Here is a 26,128-nt window from a genome sequence, read left to right on the forward strand (position 1 = left end):
TTGGGGGAAGATATCACCATCATTTTATTCCAATCAGTTTCATAAAAATGTGAAAATAACTGGGCAATAACTATGGGTATAAGAGCATTTCCCATTATCTGGTAAACTAGATTATTTTATCAGAAAGACCAACAGTTAAGCAAAATCATGACTTAATTACAGTAACTTGTCTAAAATGTTTTAATGTGAAGTGCAGAAATATTTATGATTAAATGAAGCCTCATGGAAAAGAAAACAATATGCCATAGTACTGAAAACAATCAGATTACAGGGCAGTAATTTAAGACATGGTAGAGGTCTCAGCTAACATGACACATCAAATCACATAAAATATTAGCTGTATAAGAGGACAGTAAAAGTCCAGTGGCACAATTTCAGACGAAGGGATCTGACTTGCTGAGTCTTCTCGGTCTGGTCTTGGTTGTCCCATGGTCCATCATAAGAGTAAGCAGCACATGATACTCAGATATACAGACTCTACAAAAATGGTAACAAATTGGTATCCTTTCAAACTAAGGACATGATGAGTTTTCTTTGATTCTGTCTTCATATTAAAAATACTTTTATAGGGACAAGGCATAGCAAGGATAGATTTTGGTTAAAAGAATAACAATAGGGTCTTCATCTTGAAAGACATTTTGTGAGATGACTGTGTGTCTGACAAGATGTATTGCCTTGTTTTTATTCAAGTGACTAAAAGCTTCTTGCTTAAATTTATTTGAAAACAGCTGCAAGGTTCAGCATGTGAGGAAAAGAATGTCATGGATGAGTATTCTGGGCTGGCTGCCCAAAACTCATCCCGATTATTATAGATTCTGCACATGGTATGTGACAGTTTTCCCATCTCCATGTCCATCTCCATCTTTGTGGAAAAGGAGGGCTGAGAGGTCTGTCTTGAGGTATAATTATACAATCCCAGTGTAAATAACAAAAGGCAACAACAAAATTAGTAACTGATGAGAACATGAAATGAATTTTGTTTTCCTGAAGAACTATGGAGATAGCTATAATAATCAAACTAGAAAAATTCAAAACAAAGGAAATAAGTCCAGTGGTTAGCAATTATTAAAATACAAAGCTGGGAGAAAACCTGAAACCTTATCAGTCTCCATTCAGAAGATCTAAATCCTGACCTCTCAGAATGGAGTACATTACCTTGTTAACATTACTAAATGCATTCAACTTGGGTATATTATTTGCAAAGACCAAGATTTTTTTGATTTTTGTTCTTTGTCATAATTGTCCTAGTGTTTTCAAATGCCCCATTTTTAAGGCTTCTGCAAACTGTCACATTTAGTCTTCACTGACAACTAAATTGTTCATATTTATGCTACTTCTTTCAGTGTGTCTGCTGCTGCCTGCACAGTGAAGGCTGCAATGGAAATCTGCCTCTTCACTTCTTCCCAGGCTTCAAGTTGATCAGCTTTGCTTTCAATATCAAACATGGCATCATAGATTCCTGGGAAGGATTCTCCTGCATATTTGTTGTGGCTGCTTGGAGCAAAGATAACATGTCTGTAGGGAAGTTGAGGGAAAAAATAACAATATTATGCATTAGGAAAATAAAACATACTATTTAATGTTTTATAAACCAGCTGTTAACACGACACTGAAGATGTAAATAAATAAGATTATTGCAGCAATAGTGGCTAAAGTCCAGGAAGCAAGAGAATAACATAAGCTACATTATGCCATATGAATTCCACAGCCTTATAGCTACTTGAAATAAAGCTAATTATTTTCCTTTCTCTCAACTTAGATGAAATGAAAAGATTTTTTAAAAGCCAGATTTTTTTTTTCTCACAGATATACACAGTCTCGATGTAGGAAAGACTTTTAACAAGACACTCTTCTCAACAGATTTTTAACCATGAGCTATGAGAGGTACAAGGACTGCAGATCTAAATTTCTCCTTCTTCAGTTAGTTTGTAGTGGACAGATTACTGTTCTGAATTATGCAGACTGGTAGAAGGACCAAAAAACCAGACTTGATTCACTGCCTCTTAAATAAGATTTACTTCTTGAACTGGATGAGACGACCACTGAATTCCTTTCCTGCTGTTTCAGTACTGCCCTCCACACTACATTTGCTAGCATGGCTATGCACTTAAAAGTGATGAAATTGTAGGTTCTTCAATTATACACTATTTCACTTTCAAATAATAAGAACAACTTCTTGAAGTTCCTACAATTAAAATGACTCAAATTGACTGCAGGGCTAAATTTTTATATCTGTTCAGAAGCCAAATCAAACCAAGAGAAATTATCTGAATAGCCTTCCAACAAGAATCTTCCTCACTCTGTATCACACGGAAGTTTTCTCCAGTGTCATTTCCCCTTTTTATCATATTCCTCCTGTCTCATATTTTGCTGTGTTGAATAAAATCATTATAACTCCATTTAGAGACCTGTAAATATTAAAGGAATTTTCATAGTGTACTGCATGAGGAAAATGAAGAGTAAGCCTTTCTCACCTATAGAATGGCCTGCCAGGTAATCCAAGAGGGTCGATGAAAGCCCTTTCTAGAAACATGAGCTGATCATTTAGTGATCTGACAGCAAGCAGACTAAAGACAAAAAAAAAGGGAATATGTTGAATATATTAGCAGTGTATTCAACCTACTCTTATCCCAGCATACATATTTGTTATTTACACATTATTTATAAAGGACAGTAGATCTGGGATGTTGAAGTTTAAGTGTAGGGCACAAAAGATAGACCATGCTATCAGCTAGCCTGCATAACCGAATTATATTGATCTGTGCTGTGACAGAGTCTGGTTCATAACTGGAAAGTCTCTTAAAGTTGCTTTTAAAGTCCAACTGATAGCATCAAAATACAGTGTTTTGGGTGTTTTCTCTCATTCCTTTATTTCCTTTTCATGAGATGCTTAGACCATTCTCTTCTTTTGTACAACAATTTTCTAAGGACCATCTTTTTCCAGAAAGCCAGCCAGCCACAAATTACTTCAATAAAATTGCATTTGGTTTTATGTAAAATCACAACATATCAGAAAAAGTAACCCTGTGATGTTAAAATCCTCTTTTGAGCCTTCTGAGAATTGCGTATTTCTGGTGGTAGATTTTAAATTTCCTAGAGTAGAGGACGTCTGTGTCTGTGTGTTTTTAATAGCCCTGAACATACTATTGATGCTTAATAAATTAAAAAAAAACTGTGACAAGGTTATACAGAATATATGTGGGCTTTGTGGTTTACATCCAAAGTAACTTGTAGACCTTCCAAGGCATTCACCAATAAAAAAATGTTAAAATTTATATCACAGTAAAACTGGAATAACTCTACTACCATTAAGGATTTTTTTTAAGTTTACAGTGGTGTGAACAGAAACTGAAACTGGTTGGTTGAATTAAAGCATAGATTTAGGCCATCCATCAATAAAGCCATTTTGAAAATGTTACATACATGTCATATGTCATAAATGTCATCTTTTGCATAAGAGATTACTGTTAACTCCTTTTTCTGAAAGTTGGTGCCATTAAAAAGATGGTTTTTATTCTCAGTTAGTGTTCCATAAGGGTAAGCATATGGCTAAATTAGAGTCTTCCCAAGAAATGGAACATACATATATATATACAGAAAAGGAAGTTTGACTTGTCTTTCTGGGCATGGCCTACAAAGAATAAATTAAGAATTAAGTCAAGTGCAAACTAGGCCTTTTGGCATAGGTGGTGCATAGAGTTTCTTGAAAGCTCATTGTAAAGCATGCCACAACTACAGCTTGTTTATTTCTTTTTTTCCATTAAGTGGCAGCAAATTAAGACTAAGTCCTCTCGAGTCCAGAGAACTACATGGAGTATTTGACAGGAAGGAAAAAAGAGTTGAACTTACTTATTGAGATCTATTTTTTGCAGTCTCTTATGAAAGCTAGAAGCAGCTTCTGTAAAATTCTTCACAGCTGAAAACAGAGCATCTGGAGGGAGTAGGAGCAAAGTGTTACCTGCAAATTCTGAAGATATCATTTAATAAATCAAATTCTTCAATAAAAGCTTTATCTTCCACTGTGATCATGATAATGAATTGTTAAATATCTCCCTGAAGGAAGATGACCCATATTCCTACATTAAAAAGTATGTAATTTTGTGTGAAAACCTTAGAAACAATAGCAGTAAGTATTGTTGTGAATATTGTTTAGTATTTGCTGCTTGAAGAATGTACAGAAATATTAAAACCTGGATCATGGAACCAGAATCATACTGTTCAGGCAGGTCTGAGATTTTATAAATCCCAGCAACCTGTGTTTTACTGTTATGTCCCTCCACAAAGAGTTTTGAGAAAGTCTGAGAATGTTTGTGTGTGTACACATGCACGTGTACCTGATATTGGCCATTAGAAGCCAAATCCTAAACTGAATATTCTATAATATTGCTAATTAAAAAAAAAGTTTCTTAGGCACAGAATTCAACACAATAAGCTGCAAAACAGTGTGATTTTTTTAAGGAAACATGACAATGATACAGTGCTATCAATACTGGGGAATCATACACAGGTCAAAGCACATGCAACTATAAATGCTAGCTCTATTTGGCAGTGGCACAGTTCCCACACAGGCGTGCTAGTGAAAAAATATTCCCATTTCAAAGTAATGGAGGGTATTGCTCTTGTTTTATTTACTATTCACATAGCACAAGGTAAACACGAGGTCATGACTAAGACATCCATTAATATAAGGCACTGTAAGTATTAACAGAGGAGGAATGTGAAAAAAGACTGTACGTACCAAAGGATACATTGTATGTTGCCAGCTCCTCTTCATGATTCCTTGACAAATTATAGATGATGTGAGCATAGTTGCTCACAGCTGATGCATAATCTCTACAGTCAAAGGGAAGCACAACAGAGTTGGCCAATTCGAACACCAGCCCTCCCCGTACCTGCGCTACTGTCAGATGATTCTTGAAAGTGGGATCATAAAACTGTTCCACAATTTCATAGGTTTCATAGACACTGTGGTAAACTGGATAGCTGCTGTATTTTTCCACATTCTGAAACAAAGGAAACCAAGCCAGAACAAAAGCATTATTCAGCTATGTCTATTTCAGTGTGGCTTGAAAACCTTTGCTGCGGGATTCAAGGCATGGTAAAATGTAAGTGTTCAGGTCACACTAATCCTGTGTAGGCACTATAGACAGTCTAAGGACAAGAACTGGTCAGTGGCTCTCTTAGACATTAACCTGTGCTGAGATGAATGGTCATTTGGAGAAATCTCTCTCCACTGACCATGTACACAGCCCAAAGAAAGTACCTAAGCACAGACACATAACTTTCAGTTGACTAAATCCAGGTGAGACTGGACTTCTTCTCTTGCTTGGATTCAATAAACATTTGTTTGTGTCCTTGGATATTCATTCCTTTTCAGAGGAAATTACCACATTGAATAGTTTGCTCCTTGAACATTTCTCAGTTAATCTTGTCTCACAGTATGCTCCAGAGCCCAACCCATATTTTCAATAAAACACAAACCATTTTCAATTCAAAGCTTTGTAAAGTGCTAAAAATTATTCAAAAGTCACCACAAGCTACTCAGAAGCCCTCATCAGCCACAGGTTATTTTGACCACATCCATTTACCCTGAGCAAAAGTCCTTTTGTCTAAGTGATAAGTTGATCATTCTAATTTATTACATATTTGTGTTGAGGTAGCACATAGAGTTGTAGTAATTAGACACTGAACTGTCCTATCCTAAAAAGCTGGAAGTCTAAATGGCTCCTTTAGAGGTGATGTTATTCAGGCAGTTACAAGGGAGACCAAACTACAAAGACACAGACTTACCCAATTTTTACTGTAACGTGCTCTGCCTGAAGCAATGCCAAGACGTTGAAAAAATGCTTCAAAGTCATTGCCAGAACCCAGTTTATTTATTCTTTAAACAATAAAGAGGAAAAATGTTTAGAGTGACAATACCTAAGGTTTAATTTTACTTTACTTCCAAGTATACCATGGCAGTTATTTATTCAGCAGTCACTACACACTAAGTAGTCTTTTCCCAGAGTGCTCTTCTTTGTCAACACACAATGAACTGCCTCTGACCCCTGAATTACCTGCACCTCATCAATTGCATTCTCTGAGGATCAAAGTCACCCTTCTCAGGGTCAGAGATATCCAGTTCTCAAGAGGAGAATGTACCTCACTGACTTCTTATCACTGACAAGAAACAATGACCTTCCTCCTGCTGAACTTCTACTATCCCAAGCTCTCAACTCAGAGAAATCACAGCACTACCAGCATGGCTTCATGGAATAAAATAATTTTTTGAGATCCTGTAGAAACCCTCTAGTAAACTTGAAGGAAAATGTTGTAAAATCATGCCTGGTGTGCTCCCAGCCACCCAAACTCAGAGGCTTCCAGAAGACTGGAAAAAAATCCAAAGGAAAGCTGTTAAGTTAACAACTTCTGTAATTGCCACTGGCTTGTGCATACTACCCTTGTTTGTCTAAACCTGTATAAACTAAAAGAACACATTTCATATATAAAGCCTCTTGCTCATCTGCATAGGCAGGTTCACAAACCTGTTGTACAGTAGTGTATCAGCTGCAATCATTATAACTCTGGAATTTATACCAGCTGAGAATCACACCATTTCTCTTCAGAACTCAGCTTTTCATATGAGTGTTTCTTTAAAACCCACATTCTACAAGTTATAAAAAATGCTTGGTATGTAATTTGTTTTCTTTTGTCACTGACCTGGGGACTTCTTTATATTCACTTGATGGATTTTTTTTATACCAGCTCTCATAAAGAGATTTTCCTTCAAACCCTTCATCGGGACTTGGTATCTAGAAAAAAGACCAAAGGGTACAATTTTAAATGTTACCAAACAACATGTCAACAACTTGTCATCACACCAAGCCTATGGTTTAGGGTTATGAATGAGTCATTGTAAGTCCTCAACCTTTCTGCATTTCCATTTTAACATTTCAAATGCATAGCATTTTCCAGAATAATAGTTTATTTGCCAAAAAATTGGTAAATTTAGATGGAAGAAAACACAAAAAGCAAAACATTTCAAGTCAATATTTAAATTATATTTCTTTATGAGATTTTCAGCCATTTAATTGAAATATACAACAGAGAAATCCCTCACAAAACCAAAACATTTGGCTTTACTTTGGCAGAAAATTTCAATTTCTTCTTATTTTAATTTAAAACTGTTTCTACCTTGTTTCAGTTCACAAAAAATTTGTTTATGAATGCATAAGTGACTTTAGAAGGGCAAAGTGCACAGTATTTGGTGTTTATGTCATCACAGCTGCTAGAGAGGTATACAAATCACCATCATTCTGAAGTTCATTCCTAGTACTGACTAATTTGCAGGTAACTGAGCAGCTTAAACACTGTGGATGTTTCTACTTCTTTCCTTAATATTGGTGGACTGGTTTTATTATTTTGAATCTATTAAAGATTATTTATATATATTCTATTATTAAGCTGTCTTCTATCTAAGAATTACTCCACAACAGTAATCAAATTAAAACTAATTTATTTTAGGTTTTGTCCATGAATGAAATTGTCCATAGAACAGAATTATCAGCATGAAAACTTTTTACCACAGATTAACTACGGATGGGATCACATGGGACATGCTTCCTCATCAGCATTCTCTTCAGACATCAGCCACCAACAAGCTGTGGTTACATGCATTCATCAGCCTTTGCTTCCCAACTCAAGGAAGGGTTACACAAGCATTTTTACTGGTATTTAGGTCAAGATTTTAATGATGGCTTTTGGTGTCCAAACTGAGACTCTGCTGACCTGATTTCCTGACAGTTCTGAACACCTTCATTTAGCACAGGTTACCATGGGAACTGCAGGTGATCAACTCTTCTTGAGTTCAGGACAGAAGTCTTTTTATTTGGGTACCCACTTTTAACAGAGATACATTTTATTTGCTGTCTTTTAATTGCCAGAAAATTATTATACTGATTTACCACTTTTCCTTTACTTTTGCACCAGTCTAATACCAGCTTCCAAGAGATAATAAATTATCAAATGACTGAATACATAAAACAGATAAAGGCAGATAAAGTAAATTCACAGAATATACACAGTAGTTGAATGTACTTCACATCAGCATCTAAAATATATACAAAAACTAATTAAATGTTTACTGATTAATATAGCTAAACAGAAGAACCTCCAGAAGAAAAATGCCAGCCTCTAAGACCCACTCCTAAAGCAAGGAATATCTTACATTTAAGATGGTGTGGCTATTTCCTGAGAAAGGTCCCTATCTCTCAGTTTTGTGGGCCACACAAATATGTAACAGCATCATGGTCAGAGACAAAGAACAACTAACAGGGTACACTGAAGCTGAGCACATTGACCAAATCTGTCACATCACACAAAAACAACACAGTAGCCACCCTAATTTCTTCCCCTCCCTAACGGGAGTCAGTCTTCTACTACCATGGGCATTCTAGCAGTTGGTCAGGGCAGCCAGGTATAGGCTTATTTCTGTCCTCTGGTTCATAGCATGCTTGTATGCTTTTGTTCTTAGAAAGAATGCTTTCACAGGAGGAGTGAAAAAATTCCCTAATCCTGAATAGTTAATAATTTAAAGGTATAAGCTTGGAATCCCTTTATCTTCCCTGGGAAAAAGCTCCAATTCCTTAGCTATTGACCTAAAAGGGGCACTGCAGTCAGAAAAGAAAGATCTAACACCATATCTTTACAGACAGAGCCCCATCACGTAAGTGAGCACTGAACATACCAGCTAAAACTTTCATGTGATATTACCGTTTTAGTCAGACTGTAAACCAGGCTGTACATCAGCGGAGTGCAATCCACTCGCAGTGTGTAGTTTCCTGAAAAACCATAAAAAGCTATTCATTTCAAGAAGGCAGTTCCCTCAGCTGAAACTTCAAGGTGTTTATTTACTAGGAAAGGGACTGGGGAGCTGCAGTCTTTATGAGGAGAAAGCTGAGAAGAGTCTTCCTATGATCTTCTCAGTACACTTTATTGGCAAGGGTGAATTAGAGCCCAGCTTTTGAATTAACTTTTAAGAGCTTTTCTTACATCCCCATGATTATTATGCATATTATAAGAGATGCTGACTCTAAAGAGTTGCTATACAACTCAGAGCACAACACTTCTTGTCTCTCTTATGACCTCCCAAACAGTAGGTCATTACTGTAAAGGATTTTTTTTCCCTGAAACAACATGAATATCGGAAGGATACTTTATATCAAGCCACAGTTTCTCCTCATATTACATTTCTGAATTAATGCAAAAAAATTATCGCATTGAAGGTCTCATGGTTCTCCAAGACAAAATCCCTCCCAGCCATACCATCACCATTCCTGTAGAACACAAGTCATATCCATGTACCTTCAACAGAAGAATCTGCATTGATATAAGCCACTCCCCGTGCTTGCAATACTTTGGCATTTTCCTACGAGAAAGAAAAAAAAGGAAGAAAATGCTGATAAACATTTTGTCCCTCAGAACTATCTTCCCATTCACAAAAGAAACAGCTGTTTCATTGAAGGATATCATAAAGTGCAAGGAGCCAGAGATTCTTGGTAGTTCAAAAGGAAACTCAAGGGTGAGAGAGACCATTGTGTATAAGGAAAAGAGTCTGGGGAGGGAAGAAGTGCTTCTTTCTAGTGCAGATTTCTCAAAGAGCAACCACCATGCAAATCTCTTTTTGAACACTCTTGGTTTACCTCAGCCCACTCTGTTGATCCTAACAAGCCAAATTCCTCTGCATCCCAGCTTGCAAATATCACTGTTCTCCTTGGTCTCCATCCTGAAATGAAAGACAATGAAAATTTATTTCAAAAATAAAGGCTGCTTGTTACATGACTAATGTGAAAACATATGGCATTTTTGGGGGGCTGATCCTTTACCACGATTTGTGGGGAAAGAGATATACATAAGGAACTTTAACACCAACTTCAGTAACCTTATCTAATAATGATTTGCTATGGTAGCAATCTCTCCTGTACTTCAATATTGGGCCAAATAATGTATTTCGTCGCCACCTTTAAATGAAAGAAAATTTTCTAGAATCTACCACTATGATTAAGGAAAAATAATGTGCTGTGCTGTGCACAAATTCTTGAAAGAAGGCTTTTCTAATCCTCTTGCTCTGTTCAGTCTAGAATACATTGTATAACAGTGTCTATTCTGACAGAAAAGTGACATATTTTCACATCTATTACAGAACTTCTTTGACCTGTCTTTCAAATGCCAGATTTCAAAACCTAAGCAATTTCCTGTAACTTTGACAGATCACCTTCAAAAGAAAAATCTTTCACTTGAAGTCCTCCATTCAATTTAAAGGCAGGCCAAATAGGCTCTATTGCCCTGATGCTGTACCTCAGCCCAAAGTATCCTTTGAAGCTACTGGAACCTTTTCATCTTTTACTCCCTTTCTTTTTTAACATATTTTTTTTCCCATCTGCATTCCAGAGACAGTTTCCCCTGATATTCAGTTACTGGGAAGAAATGCAAAGAAAACTAAATGTCAATAGGTTTTATGTGTAATAGGCAGGCAAAGAACACTTCTCTAGCACAGTATTTATGTCAGACCTTCTCTCCATGGGACGTCAGAAAGGGGACAGCATTTGCTCTGACAGCAACAGAAACTTGGTGCAGTTGACATTTGTTCCTATTCTAATGCAAGTAGGCATGAGGTATTTTTAACCATTACCTCCTACTATGTTTGCACAGCTCATTCTCAGCATTACGCTGACATCCTTCACTTATTCTTGAATATGCCTCCAGGCCACAGTCAAGTGCTGAGAAGGCTCTCATTGTGGCTCTGGTGAAGCCTTTATGAGTCCACTTTACAGTCAGTACTGTAACACCACTGACATATCCAGTCTGACCTATCTAAAATAGAGAGTAGTCAATTGCACCGAAATGCTGAGTTTATTTCACCATCCCCCATTTTGTTGCTTCCCTCTAGGTGTACTTTCTCTTGAGCAGAAGTACTTCACATACACCTTGTTACACAACAATGTGTTTATTCAAGATATCAGTGAGATACACATTTTTCATTTCAAGCATATGCTTAAATCTCACAGAAATCAATGGGCACTGCTGAGAGTAGTTACTTTGATGTGCTCTATTACATTATTTACATTACATTATTATTTTATTACATTACCTTTGTTTTTCAATTTTCCAAAGCTCCTCACAATCTCGTGAACCACAGCTGCCCCACTCTCAGGATCAATGCCACCAAATACCCATGAGTCACGGTGGCCTCCCAGGATGACATATCTGTCTAGAGAAATTAATTTTGGAGGTTTACTTAGGAATACTTTTTTTCTGACATAGAGATGTTTACTTGAAGTAATTTCTAATTTTCATGTATGTATCAAGCAACAGAGATTAATAATTTATAATATACATGATAGAAAGGAAAAAAGTGTTTTAAATTTCTGGAGACATCTTTCTGTATTTTCAGTCAGTGTTGAAGAATTTGTCAAAGCCAGTAACTGGATCCCACAAAATTTAAAACTTCAAACTCCATGTTGTTAGTTCTATTATTGAATATACTACAGGTTTCCTCTAAAGATAGAAGCATTTTTCCATCCTTCACAATAGTGTGTTTCATAGTGAAGCTCATCCACTAGTTATATCTGTACATTGTGAATTCATGTGTTGAATGCAGTATTTCTCCCGATATATATGACAACACAAAAAGCATTGCCCAAATCATGACAGAGATATGATTACTGAGATAAAATTTAGACTAGGTCTCTGTGCTACTATAATATGGTTAACAGTTGTGTTTTAGGCAAAAGGAAAATGCTGCAGTCAGAAGATAAATGATGTTATCATCATTCTAGGAATGTCGATATATCTGGGGTTTTTTTAGATTATAAAACCTCACTGGTTACAAGAGACGGTAAGATAGACAAAAAGTCAATAATGGTGGATATAGTGTCTCCCAATGGAACACAAAATCCATTCCCATGTTTCTTAGGGGAGAATATCCACTTAAAAATATTCTTTCAATTGCAATGTTACTTGCCTGAAGACAAGTATTTCCATCTTGGTTATGACTCCCTCTTGAAAATCAGCATTTACAGTGAAAGTGCTGACATACCCTAAACCATATGAAAGCCAGTGCAAACACCATTTCAAAGATCATGCAATACAGTATTTCAGAGAAAACTATATTCCTCATCTCCTCCTTGTAACCATGAAGTACATGTAGAGGTCACTGCTCTCTCAGATTATGCTGAAGGCAAATGATTTTACCTGGTTCCACTGTGCCTCTGATGGTACCAATCACATTGTAAATCCTTCTTACTTCATTGTTGCTATGAATGTGCATTTTCACCTTTCTAGTGTATTGGGGAAAAAACACAAAGAGAAAATCCACCAGATTAGATAATCAAACATCTTGACACCATTCAAAAGTGTACAATATAAATGACAAAGAAAGCATTTTGACCAAATTTATCTCCTAATAAACCAAAGTAAATCTGAAAATATTACAGTGTATTTTTTTCTGGATCCATACTTGCACAAATGAGAGCAGCATTTAGCCCCTGACAGCTATGTAATATTTCCAATGTAAATAAGATTTATACAGATAATGGGATCAGAACTCCAAAGGTCTATTGCTAGCAGCTAGTTTTTAAATTTGAAATATTGAAAAAAAATGGAAAGCATCTAATGTTAAAGAAGAAAATAGTTCTAATTTTCTGCAGTTTGATACAATTCAGAACTGACTTCTGAAACTCAATGTCACAGTTTCATCCCAGCCAGCAACCAAGCCCCTCACAGCCACTCACTCACTCCCCCACTAGCAGTGAGATAATCTAGATGGTAAAAGGTAGAAAACTCATAAGTTGAGATAAGGACAATTTTATACATAAAGCAAAAGCTATGGAAACAAGCAGAGCAAAACTGTTCAACCATCTCCAGAAGAGCAAAGCCCACATGTAATGGTGACTTGGGAAAGCAAACACCATCACTCCAGATGTCTCCCTTTTCCTCCTTCTTTCCCCCACTTCATGCAGTGATCATGATGCCATATGGTCTGGAATATCTCTTTGGTCAGCTGGGATCACCTGTCCTGGCTGTGCCTCCTCCCAGCATCCCATGTACCCCCCAGTCTCTCACTCTTCTGTGTGGCAGCACAAAGAGCAGAAAAGGCCTTGACTCTGTGTGAGCCCTGCTCAGCAATAACAAAAAACATTTCTATATTATCAACCCTGTATTCATGAGAAATGAAAAGCAGCCTCATACCAGCCACCGTGAAGAAAATTAACTCTACCCTTACCAAAACAAGAACATTCTGCACAGTCCATACTACTGCAGCATCTCAGGCAGCAGCAAATAAGACAACCTGAGTTGCATCAAGAACATTCCAACACAGTCCATACTACTGCAACATCTCAGGCAGCAGCAAATAAGACAACCTGAGTTGCATCAAGAGATTTTTTTCTACAACATCAAGAGTTGTTTATCTGTACCACAGCTGAAGGTACTCAGCCCCAAGGGTTTATAAAAAGTTCAGTATGAACAATGCTATGAAGTTAAACAGTTCATATGAAGTCAGTACATTGTACTCAGACAACATTAAAACACACAGACTTTAGTCCTAAACTGTAATTACTAATTCAATTAAAAACAATCTGAAGCAATAAAATTGACATCAGAGTTTAAAATTGACATATTTTTATGGAAAAGCTGAGTGGAAAAACTGCTTATAGGAAGCAGTTTAATATTGCTTTATAAAGTAAAAAGGTAAGACCAAAAGCTGGACTCACATGAACTTGAAACAAAAGTACTCAAAAAACCAAACCAAAAAAAAAATTACTCTCAACAAATAGTTTATCAAAGGCTAGATGCTTTTCAAATGAAACTGATCCAAGACTAGCTAGAAACTAAAGCAAGGTGGTCATATCCATCCAATCAAGACATAATGTACTAATGCTTTGCACTGAGCACATTCAGCCAAGGAAATAACCAGAATCAAAGGAATGATGTAAATAAACCCAGCTACTCTGACTTTGGTCAAACTCTGTTTTCTTCCCTGATCCCAAGAACACTCTCCTTAGGAAACAAAACTGACCTTGTGGAATAATTTCCTGAAAAACCAGGACCAACGTTGTAAGATACATTCAAGTTTCCTTTCCAGCTACTATGAGGTGGTGCTTGTCCTCCTATATTACTGTTATGGAAAAAAAAAATCATTATCAGTTACAGACCTCTTACAACAGCACCAAACAAACGAGGACCTAGATACCACACTATGCTAGGTCCCATGCACATGTAAACCAGTGTTGGTCTTTTGTTTTAGAAAATTTATACTACAAGCTTTGGCAGGAGAATAATCTGGAGTTTTAGCTACACTAATACTAGTAAATTAACACAGAACAATAATCCTGGGCATAGACATCAGCTTGGAATGATCTACAGCTACCCTGGAAGAAAGTGTTGGTCAAAAGGCTTTGCATATAAGCTGCCTCTTGTAAATGGTCCCTGGAACATTCTACTGCCCTGAACTGCATTTACATTTGAATTAGCAGAGAGCAACTTGGGCCATTCCAGAACTTAACAGCACAGGCAGTAGTTTTATGGTGCCTGTCCCTGCACTCTGTTAAATCTCGTAGCATAGGCAGTTGATGTGTGTCAAAAATGGCTAAAGTAGAGAGACGTCATCAGTCCAAGTCACCCTTTCTTGTTCCATTGTCAGAAGAGCCATGCTTTTCCTGTTAACACAACTGGAAATGCAATAATTAAGTGGATCGCAATCACCCAGACTTATTCCCTTGAAGGACTTTTATTTTTGACATGTTCTTCTGAAATACAAAGAAAGTATGCTGGATGTTCTTGTTCTTAGGAAGCAAAATGTATATATTGTAAATGAAAGTATGTCTTTTACTGTAAATACTTCAGTCAACCTTTATTCTACAGAACACTTCAACATGTCTTCATGCTATGACTTCTCAAGACAAAAGTGAAAACAAGGACAGAGTATTTTTAAAGGATTTAGGTTTCATTTATAATTATTAAAACCAAGATCTAATATTATTTAATACTTATTGAACAGAAATGTCTGGCTACATCATATTTATACATTTATCTGCTCTATCACTACTAGCTGGCAGTGGATAAAAGAGGTTTTTTAACCTATACCTTTATCACTATGAGCAGTTATCCCGACAACAGTGACAACTATAAAGTTTTAAAGAAAAGAAAATTTGGAGACATATTAGTGCATATTACAAATGACCATTTCCAGATAACTCTGCACATACTTCATATGTAGCAACAGATACCACATTTACCTCCTACAGAGGTCCCAATAAGAAACAAACATTATTTCAACAGCTACAGGAGAAGCAGAGTGCAGAAGTCTTTTTACTCTCTTTTGAAATACTCTCACAACTTCCAAAAAACAATCTGCTAAAATTACCTCATGTCTCCCACGTACTTACCGCAGTAATGACTCTGCATCACGATAGCCAATAGGATGAACTGGAATTTTTGGGAGACCTACACCACTGGTTTTGTCTAATCGGTACGTGTATTCTGAAAGCAAAAGACAGACATTTTCATATTTACAAGTCTCAGAAGGAAGCTGTACAATTCCTAGCACAGTCTTAACACTGGAGTCAGGAATAATCATTTCACTTTCCCAGAAGCTGAGCTGACATCTTCCCAGTAATTTCATTCTTTGTGCATTACCAACATATTTTCAGAGACACTAATCAAGGTTCTCCCATAGTGTCTGCAGTCATGCATATGAAGATGGCTGCAAATTTTAAAATTATTTGTTCATTTTTTTGAACTTCTTTTTTTTGAGTTGAAATACTTTGACATAGAAATATTTTTCTTCATGGGAAAGAAGTTCAGACTAAGCTACACATAAAGAACAACAGCAAAGAAGGAGCCCACAGTGTGATGCTTGGAACATTCAGCTGGGAACTAAAAAAAATTGCCAGTTGATAAAGAGATGCAGATAAAATCTTATACAATATACTACTGAATATTCTGGATTGCTGTTTTTGTGTACAAAACAAAATGTGGGTGTTGTTCTGATGAAGCTTAAATACAAATAACTTTTTTTGCAAATCTTAATCTTCATGGACAAAAGCATATACAGAATAGTTTCCTCCTTAATACAATATTCATGGGAACCCTTTGTGATTGAGGGAGACAGGGATTGATCTGTGTGATCACTGACTCTAGCATGAGGAACCAGAAATTTTCTTCATGGTCTGCTCTGCCATGCTGCTGTTTTGAACATGTATCCCCTTCCAGCTCAAGTTCTGCTGCCTAGAAGCAACACTGCCCATTACTTAGGGACTACTTTTCTTGAAGTGATTGCCTCTCTCAGATATGCTGGCCCAAGTGCCAGCATAAATAGTTCTTAATGCATTTCCATCAAAATTATCTGGTTTAATTGCTAAATGAAACAGCTTAGGCACAACTCAAGCATCTGAGGAAGCCTAAGGTGATGAATACAGATCAGTACTCTAGGACTCCCCTAATATCCTTTCTCTCTTGCACCATTTACAGAAGTGGCCTATTTCAATGAAACCCAAAGCTGCCTTTTAGCAACAAAGATTAAGAAAGAAAGTGTGTTGTTGCAAAGGAGAAAACATCCTCTGCCCTTTCTTGGTACCAGACCCTCAGAGAATGCCTTCTCTAGAGTCACTCACCTTTTGCAGGATAACCTGGAGTCAGAGGATCCCCTGCACCATTCAGGTTTAATACATTCCCACGCTGGGCTCCACCACCTGGAAGGTTCCAGCCATCTGGATAAGGATCTACTCCAGGTGCACAGTAGTCAGCAGGGTCAGAGTACAGAATAAGTCCCTTGGCACCTGCCAATTCAGCATTCTTCACCTGTAAAGCACATCTCCCATCCCTATGCAGTCCTTTACAGCTTGACTTCAGAGTTCAAGGGGCAAAGCAAAGTATAAATTACAGCAATTTTTCTTCAGGGTCTTTTATAGTGCTTGGGATAAGTCAAGTGTCTATAACTTGGGATAAGTCAAGTGTCTCATAATTTTCTGAAACATATGTATGCAGATATCAGGTTTCATATGAAAGTAAAAGGTTTGCTCTTGCTTTGACTTTTAGTTAGCAGATAACACCAGCAACATGGAAAGCATCCTCCACAGCATTGCTACCTAACCTGAGTTTGATTTCAGTCATCCAGATCAATACAATCATCTCACTATTGAAATGTACACATCACAAACAGAAAAAACTGTATCACATTAATGCAAGAGTATCTTTCAGGTAATCCTGTGTTTACCTTATTTACCTAAATGATCTCTGAATGTATCTCAGGATCTGGTTTGTACAGGAAGATTATAACTGGAGAGCTTGAAACAGCCTTTGGCTGTGAACGTGACTAACTCCAGGGAGCCCATATTTTAGGCTCATTACGGCAGAAGGACTGACCTGCATGCTGTTTTAAAAGTGTTCTTGTGTGACTTTATTATTGTATAATATATATCATTCTGACATCCCAATCTGGTTTGCTACTAGCTATGACAGTGATGGATAGTGACAGAGTGACAACTAATCCTCAACAGTTTTAAATTTGGGCATTTTAACTCAGAAATATCATAGTGGTTTTTTTCCTTTTTCCTTTTTTTTATTTTAAGGAAATACAGTACTTGCCTTCATCCTCTATCCTATTTTTGCACACCATTAGGAAGTTTAGAAACTTTCAGTACAGTTCTCCAGATTTTATATAGGCTACCAAATTCTTCAGTATATAAGCAGTCATTAGAAATATTACTGTAAGAATGAGGATATACCTTTGTGTAAATGCAGTGAGGGCATATAATTTCCAAACCACAGGAAAACTGCCTCTCTAGATATTAGTAACCCTAAGATATTTGTGTTTCATCTTAAAGAAAGATTCACAGACAGCAATACCTTCTTTAATTTTTAAATCTTTTCCATTCATTACTACTCTTGAGGAGTAGTAAACAGTTTAGTGAAAATATTATCTGACCCAGAATATCAGTTATATACCACTTCTCACTGGTGAAAATTATATGCATGTAAACCAGTGAGTTATCTATTTAAAAGCTTCACACAAGATTAATTAACAGCAAATAATAAAAACTGGCATCCAGTGAATTCAGTGCTTGACACCCTTAGGTAACTGACAAATAGAAATTAGAGTCCTGCTCAAATTAGGGTCAAAATAGTTGTTGAACAAGAGCCAAACACTCTTAAAATAGATTGTCTTCTTGCATCTCTTTTGACAAAATAGCTCAAGTGTATGCCTGAAGTATGTACAGGATGATGTCCTTTCTTGTTAGGTCATGGAAATCTGTGAAAACTGTAGTTTAAAAATAAATTTATATGACAGGGATGTTGAATAACCAAGTACAGAATTTAAAACAACTTTCATATATCTATAGTCTCTCGCTGGTGTACAGAAACCATTATAAAGAAACAAAATATACATATGGTAAAAAACAACTGAACCAACAGGGAAGAACAATGTGGTTCAGAATTTGAATGTATGACACTCTATTAGTGATATTCTGGAATAATTTACAGAATGCAAATGAATATTAAAATATGGAACATTTTCCAACTGATTTACTTTTATCCCAGAAATAATAAAGAATCATCTTTTGAGCACAGGTCTATGGAAACTCCATTACTCTAAAATCTCCAGAACACCTAAGGGAAGTGTTTCAGTCTCTTGGAAACACTGAAGGGCAGAACAGTTGAAGTGGGAATAACACCGAGAAGGGCATCAATGTTTTTCTACACAGGGATTACCTTATTTCCTCTGAAGATCTTCCCATATCTGGCAATAACAATCTTTCCTGTACAGTTAATTCCCATTTCACGTTCCAATGTAAAGAAGTCCTCAGTGCGGCCATAATTCACATACACCAACTCACCCTGAGAGAAAGAGGCAGGATTTGAAACAATAATGTTAAAGAGTATGTTGAAAGGAGTGTGTGATCTAGTAAGATAATAATGGCTTTTCACATAAAATTCTTGGCCAGCAAGAGCTCAGAAGAGCTTTGGCCCCACTGAGTATTCCCACTGAGGAGCTTTATACATGCTCCCTTCCTTGTGCTTTTTGCAGCACAGATGCAGACAACACCTCGCTGGAGAATGCTACTGCTAAAAGCACTAGATAAGTACCTGGAGGTCTTGTCAAACTATTATGTAATAAGGTGGAAATAAGCATCAGATTTTGAAATTACAATCTTGTCTTTATGTACTTTTTTTCATTGGAAACAAAGTTTTTATATTTAATTTTAAAAAAACTATTTCCTAAAGAAGGAAGATGAAGCTTTTTAGACTTTTGATTTCTCACATCTCATCAAACCAAACAAAGCAGTGATGTTAATCTATCTTTCTTGGATGGTATGTAATGATAAAAGGTCAAAACCCATTAATTTTATCTTACACTATGTTCCAAAATTCCCATTAAAATTCTCAGAACACTCAAAGCTCTCATGTCCCAGGGTATAGATTATCTGCCTGGTTCTCCAGCTTTCTTTGAGTGTCTGAGGCAAATGAATACAGTATTCCTTTTGTATTCTGGATTTGAACGGCTTATTAACAAACATCACAAAGTACATGACTGATATAATACTGAGTTGTGTGAGTAGAAGCATTAGCATCTTTCTAGATGGAACTTTAAAGCAGAGCTGGACCAGGGTTGTATCAACCTAAATTATTCTACATATAGAAAGGAGAGATACTGAGAACAACACCAAGAAATTCTAATCTTACAAAATATTAATTGAAACCCCTAATGATCATAGAACAGAAAACTCCTGTTACACAGGCCAGCTTTATCAAAGAAAGCCCATCAGCTGATACCATCTGTGGAACAAGACAGGTAGGATTAGCATTAAATTCAGATCACAGCAACATCTTTATTGACAGCTAGAAATGTCAGCAAAAGCTTTTCAAGCATACTCAACACTGTGCAGCTTTTCAAGCATACTCAACACTGTGCAGCTATACCTGTCAGTGTGAGCCTTGGGCAAGCAGCATTTTGAAAAGTGAGACTGTTCATTTGGCCGGGTAAACGTAACAGTCTATTTGTTCACCAAGATGGGAAACAATGGTGCAGTTACAGAAATGTCTGGGGAGGTTTACAGCAGCTGATATTAAAGATATATTACAATAGTTTTTAAGGAAAAGAAAAAATAAAATCCAGTTCTGGCTCAAACTAGAGGAAAATATTAAACATATATATGACTGCTCAATTTGAATGCTGCTTCATCACAATAATCCCAAGAACGTCAGAGCTAGGTCACTTTTCCTACTAGTGATACGGTAGGTTTTGAACTAAAGCTTAAGGAATTTCAAATTATTCTGTATTGCTCTCTGATATTCTCTGCTGTGCTACTATACACTGTGGTATTCCATCTTTTCCATTTCTATTATTTCTATTTCTGTCTCTGCTTCTTTTCCTACTTCTGTTCCTACCTCTATTTTTTTACTATGTAGCATTCTACTATCTTACCTCGGGCACTCCTTGGGCTGAAAAGGCACTGTAGGGTGGCACCACATCTCTAACAGCCTCATATCCTGGAGGAGGAGGCTCAGACAATGATGTGTTGAAAACCTAATAGGAAAAGAGAAAAGGAATAAGGTAAACAAGGCACTATGGAAAAGAAATACTTTCTATTCACAAGGATATTTCACAAGCATTTGCAGTCTAAAGGACTCTGGTCTTAGAATTCTACCTAAGAAGTGGCCAAAGTTTCAGGAGGCACTGGGCATCCTTTTCAGTGGGCATGCTCAATGTGTGAACTTGCAAATCCCATCTCCACTCTTCACAGAGAATCCAGCAGATAAGAACAGGTGGTAAAAGTGCTCGCATTTTGTGCTCGTCACAGAGAATCCAGCAGATAAGAACAGGTGGTAAAAGTGCTCGCATTTTGTGCATCCCTGAAACTTCTACATGCACTTCAGCCAGTATGAAATGAACTCATTCCCCTTGTGACAGCACATCTTGAGACCTAAATTCTAATCTTCCAGAAACTTAATTTAGCTAAACATCAGTACTGTATAATGAATCAATGCAAAGAATGGTGCTGACCAGGGTTTCTTTCCTCTTTCTTAATAACAGAGTAATTTCCAAACAATTTAATTGCATCAAGTAATTGTCTTATCTAATTGTTTTTAACCCATATGTCAGGATGCTATATGAATCAGGGTAAATATCAGTATTCCTAACACTTATGAAATTTACTTATTATGAAACGAAGATGAAAAAAAAGGGGCAAACTGGAATCCCTGATTTCCATGAGCTTTGTATGAGGCCCAATACCATTAAGTGAACAGAGGACAGTATTCCCTCACAGCCTTCCCAGGTGTATGAAAGTGATTTTGTTCCCTGGTTGGAAAAACTGGTTGTTTATGTTTTACCTCATTGCCATGCTCATCAATTATTGAGATGTAGTTGGGCTTAGTGTCATCAGGGTAAGAGAGCAAGACATCATAATGAAACAACTGAACCGAATCCAAACCAAATTTCTTCCACTCAGCTTGGACTTGCTGGGCCAGATGCATATTTTCCTTTGTTCCTGCTAGGTGAGGAAGCCGTGTAAAATTGCTAGAGAAAAGGGAGAAATAAGCAGGGTCAGGCAGTGCAGGTCATAATCAGAATTCCTCTTAGCCTAGCTGGAAGTTAACCTCATAGAGATGATCAGATATACTCAGGCTAAATAAGGACCAAGACTTCTCTGCATCTATGTATTGTTATGCTGCACACATAAACTGAGATGAAGGGTCTCAGGCTGTCCTGATTTAGCACAGGTATTTAGATCTTGCTTGCAGCATGGCTTAGCAAGAATGGTGTAATGACACCAACTATAGGGTCTTGTCCTTTCATTACTCCTTGTCTTCTGAGCTACAGTGGGCCCATGCACTCCTATGCACAGTAAGACCTTATCATTGTGAAGTGATAAAAGAACTGAGTACAATTATTTCTATGTATTCCATTTAGAAATGTGTATAATTATTCTGGTCCTTACTTGTAATTAACTAGATGTTCTCCTTGAATCCCACAATTTTAATTAATTTTGGCACAAATACTGGTTTATCTAAAATTTCACTCCTAGTGTGTCTTGTTGGCAAGTAAAAGAGAGTGAGTTTTGAGTACTGTATAAACAAGGAACAGAAAAGCTCAACAGTTTGTGACTTAAAAGTCATGCCAGCATGAATAACAATGAAAGAAAGCATAAATAATGAACAGTCCATTGTCTGGGAAAAAAAAAGGTACAGACCATTGTGAAAGCCCAGTTGTGAAGCCAGCTGAAAAAACCCTCAGTTGAATGAGGCTGCCATCATGATGTCCTCATTCCATGATGACCATGCCATTAATGTGCCAAAGAAGCATGTGTGGCACCAGCTGGTGTTAATGAAGGAAATTGTATCTTTGATTATGAAAGGGTGTGAGATTAGGAAAAGCTTAAATTTTGGAGTTCAAATAAGACCAAGGCCATCAAAAAAATTCACTTTGAAAGAACTATATATATAGAATAGAAATAGAAATAGGTTTGCTCGTAAGGGATCTAAAGCAAGCATCTAGCCCCACTGCCTGACCAATTAATGACTGACCAAGTTAAAGCATGTTGTTAAGGGCATGGTCTCAATGTCTCTTGAACACTGACAAGCTTGGGTCACTGACCACCTCTCTAGAATGTCTGTTTCAAGTCTGAACATCCTCTTGGTAAAGAAATGTTTCCTCATGTCCAGTCTGAACTTTCTCTGGTGCTACTTTCAACTATTCCTATGCATCCTATCACTGGATACTAGGGATAAAAAATGAGCACCATTTTTGCCATGTCCCCTCCTTAGGAATCTGTAGGGAGCAATGAGTCTGCCCCTCAACCTCCTTTTCTCCAAACTAGACAAAATCCTTAGCAGCCAAATGCTGCTGGATAAAACCATGCTTCTCTGATCAAGCCAAAATCTAATACTTACTAAAAATCACTGTTATAGTGACAGTATAATCCTCTGGATAACATATACTGAACCAAGAGCACACTTACGTGCTATTGTGAGTGAGAATGGTTGTTTTCTAAAGCAGTTACAAGTGTTTAAGTATCACATTTTCATTAGATGTTGATTTATGCAATAACATTTCCCTTTATTACACTCCCATTTAACTGAACATTGTGGTTTTCTTCATTTTCTCTTCTCATCTGACTGCCTGTACTGGTAGTTCTGAGCAGTGACTAAGCATCTGCTGTATTTCACTGCAGGACAGGCCACATGACAGTAAATTAGGTACAATGCTTTCTGCTTACATAGAGACATGGAGTTTAAAGGGCAGGAAGGTCCTTTCACAGAGCTGTTTAATAACAGCTGACTTAGCAAAAGACAAAAACATAGGTTAAGACTCTAAAAACTCTTAAATCTTTGGTTTTGGATGTGGATGTTATAGTCCAGTACATGACTGCTATGTAGAAGAGACCATACTTTTGAGCTAATTTATCTGAATAGTTCATGACAAACACAAAAAATGGAAGCAGTGGGATTGTTACAATCCTACAAACTGAAAATAGTCTTTTAGTAATTTAGTTTTGCACAACTCCATGCTATGTAATCAGACTGGGTGTATAAGGCAAATCCAAATTTGTTGATTATTCCTACAATAGCTGATGCTCTTTCTTTACACTGATAGTAAATTCCTATCAATAAACCATGACTTGTGGTCTATTACTCACTGGAACAAATATAAGATTTTAACAAATACTACACTCTCTTAAGAGAAAAATAATCCATTTACAAAATGCCTAAAACAAATCAGGTACAAGTCAAAGCTAATTTACTAAAATAAAAATATTTATTATACTGATTAAATTTTAATAGACTTTAAAATATTGATATTGTAATGTTCCATTGTTTTGAATTGTTTGAAGCTTGATCAACAAGTCAGAGAGGTGATTCTGCCCCTCTACTCTGCTTCATGAGACCCCAGCTGCAGTGCTGTGCTCAGCTCTAAGACTCAACATAAGATGGAGAATGACTTGATGGAACAAGTCCCAGAGGAGGCCATGAAAATGATCAGAGGGCTGGAGTATCTCTCCTGAGAAGAACAGCTGAGAGAGTTGGGGCCATTCAACCTGGAGAAGGCTCCAAGACCTTACAGAATTTTCTAACATCTGATGGGGGTTTACAAGAAGGCTGGAGAGGGACCTTTTTCAAGGGCATGTAATGACATAAGAAGGGATAATGGCTTTAAACTGAAAGAGGTCAGCTTTAGGTTGGATATTAGGAAGTAATTCTTCCTGTGAGGGTGGTGAGGCACTGGCACAGGCTGCCCAGAGAAGCTGTGGATGCCCCATCCCTGGAAGTGTTCAAAGCCAGGTTGGACAGAGCTCTGAGCAACCTGGTCTAGTGGAAGGGGTTTAGAACCAGAGGAGCTTTAATGTCCTTTCCAACCAATTCTATGATTCTGTGATCACAGGGCTGCCTCCCATTTGATTTTTTTTTCTTGTCTGAACTGATTAGTCTACACACTGCTTACTAAAGAAACTGCTTGATGTTTTCCGCTTTCATTTCAGCCATAAATGCTGTCCTCATGTCCTCATGAGTACTCAGAGATGTCTTCTTATCTGTAGGTTTTGCAAACCAGCCTGTACAACACATGAAAATACCAAAGTAAAAACATCAGAGCAATATTCCCATGACACACACCACTTCTCTTTGGTGTCACCACAAGATTTTCACTGCTTTACATTTCAGAACTGTTTTCATTTCAGCACATACAAGCAGCTACAACCTAATGCAAAGTGATGGCAGTGTTAGTCCCACAAACAGTAACAGAACTTACATCTAGGCAGATGTTGAGGGATATAAAATACTATCTTACATATATTCATAATTTATTTTCCTGTAGATGCTAAGAAAACTTATCGATCTTCCTTGAGTACCAGAACATCATGCTGTCAGTCACATAGTTACCTCAATAATAAGGCAGCAGCTTTACAAAAAATGCACAGAAACACAGGCACACTTTGTAAGGAACAGATGTCTTGTAACTCCTTTCACACTCTCTGGTCTGTCTGGCTTCTTTCTGGAATCCCTCCCTTTCTGAGCAAACACTACCAAAGTGATGAGAGGAACAGCTGGCTAGAAAGAGAAGTGTTCCTGACATCTGTTTTTAAGTCAGCCTGGACACATTCAGTGCATGTGCAGCAGCAGCTACATGGGTAGTGTGAACGACAGAACTAGTGGGTTCAAGAGGGTAACAAGTTGGCACCAGTGAGGCACTGGTTACTGGCACAGTGAAAGGCTCCACATCAGAGAGGAATTCAGTCGGGGCATCCCAGTGGCAGCAACCCCAAGTACATACCAAATGGCACTGCAAAATACAAGCGGCTCCTTTGTTTTCTTTCTGTCTGTAAGCTCATCATGATTCATATGTGAAACCAAGAGGAAGGTAGAGAGGGGGAATCTATTGCAGCAGCAACCCTCAGTCCTGCCTGCTTGGGACGAGGAGCAGGTGAGACACTGAGAGACTATTTCTGCCCCACTGTCCGTGCCCCTGCAGCCCCATGTTTACCTTCCTGCCTCTCTGGCTGCGCCTGGTGCTGTTTCACGGCAGCAGGATCGAGGGGTATGTCTTTTGTCCTCTCCTCACAAACCCAGCGCCCCTTTTCCTTGCCCACAGCACTATTTTACTCCTACTAACTTGAACAAAAAGTAAATCGAAAAACAAGGCAAAGACCCCAAAACCCTTCTGCGGCGGAGGAGCTGGCTGTCCCAGAGCGGTCAGTGACGGCGACTGCCCGCTGCCAAGGGCGGCAGGCACGGAGGGCGCTATGGGCCGGCTGAGCACGGACTCACCCCCTGGCGCAAACCCCCGGGCGCTGCAAACCCGCCCGCTTCTCCCCCCACCCCGGCCCTTCCTCGGCCCGGCTCCGAGCCACGTCCCCCGGCTGGACGAGCCCCCGATGCGCGAAGGAGGGTCAGTCTGCACTGTACCGATGAGGAACCCGAGGAGGAAGAACCCCGCCGCTGCTCCCAGGACGACAGCCCAGAAGCGGCCGCTGGCTGCCCTGCGGCCGGCCGACTCCGAGCGGGCACCGAGCGATGTCCACATGGCTGCCGGCCCGGCCGCCTCGCCGTCCGCAGTGCCCCGGCCTGAGCCCGGCCGGGAGGGCTCCGC

General features: G+C 38.0%; 1 protein-coding gene across 2 annotated transcripts; it reads right to left on the reverse strand.

The window, feature by feature from the left end:
• On the reverse strand, positions 1–26,128 carry LOC120506649 (glutamate carboxypeptidase 2-like). Of its 2 annotated transcripts, XM_039718453.1 has the most exons (19): positions 25,945–26,128; positions 24,485–24,593; positions 21,376–21,562; positions 20,468–20,569; positions 18,754–18,879; positions 16,656–16,842; positions 15,429–15,522; positions 14,060–14,158; positions 12,235–12,320; positions 11,132–11,251; positions 9,684–9,766; positions 9,346–9,409; positions 8,755–8,822; positions 6,703–6,794; positions 5,791–5,881; positions 4,739–5,003; positions 3,850–3,931; positions 2,475–2,567; positions 1–1,515 (listed from the first exon to the last, which is right to left on the reverse strand). In XM_039718453.1, the coding sequence occupies exons 1-19, from the start codon at positions 26,060–26,062 to the stop codon at positions 1,326–1,328; spliced, it is 2,256 nt and encodes a 751-aa protein (XP_039574387.1). In that variant the 5' UTR covers positions 26,063–26,128; the 3' UTR covers positions 1–1,325. The 2 variants fall into 2 exon arrangements, with proteins under 2 accessions (XP_039574387.1, XP_039574388.1); XM_039718454.1 differs by lacking the exon at positions 24,485–24,593 and having other exon boundaries at positions 25,945–26,055.

This window comes from Passer montanus, unplaced genomic scaffold (assembly GCF_014805655.1).
Source record: "Passer montanus isolate IOZ18808 unplaced genomic scaffold, ASM1480565v1 scaffold4, whole genome shotgun sequence".
Classification (NCBI taxonomy): Eukaryota; Metazoa; Chordata; class Aves; order Passeriformes; family Passeridae; genus Passer; species Passer montanus.

Excerpts from the sequence above, each read along its gene's own strand:
- LOC120506649 (XM_039718453.1), bottom strand. The coding sequence starts at position 26,062 with ATGTGGACATCGCTCGGTGCCCGCTCGGAGTCGGCCGGCCGCAGGGCA. Across the intron at positions 16,843-18,753 it reads AGATCTTCAGAGGAAATAAG|GTGAAGAATGCTGAATTGGC; the intron begins GTAATCCCTGTG and ends TGTGCTTTACAG. Across the intron at positions 9,410-9,683 it reads GATCAACAGAGTGGGCTGAG|GAAAATGCCAAAGTATTGCA; the intron begins GTAAACCAAGAG and ends TCTTTCTCGTAG.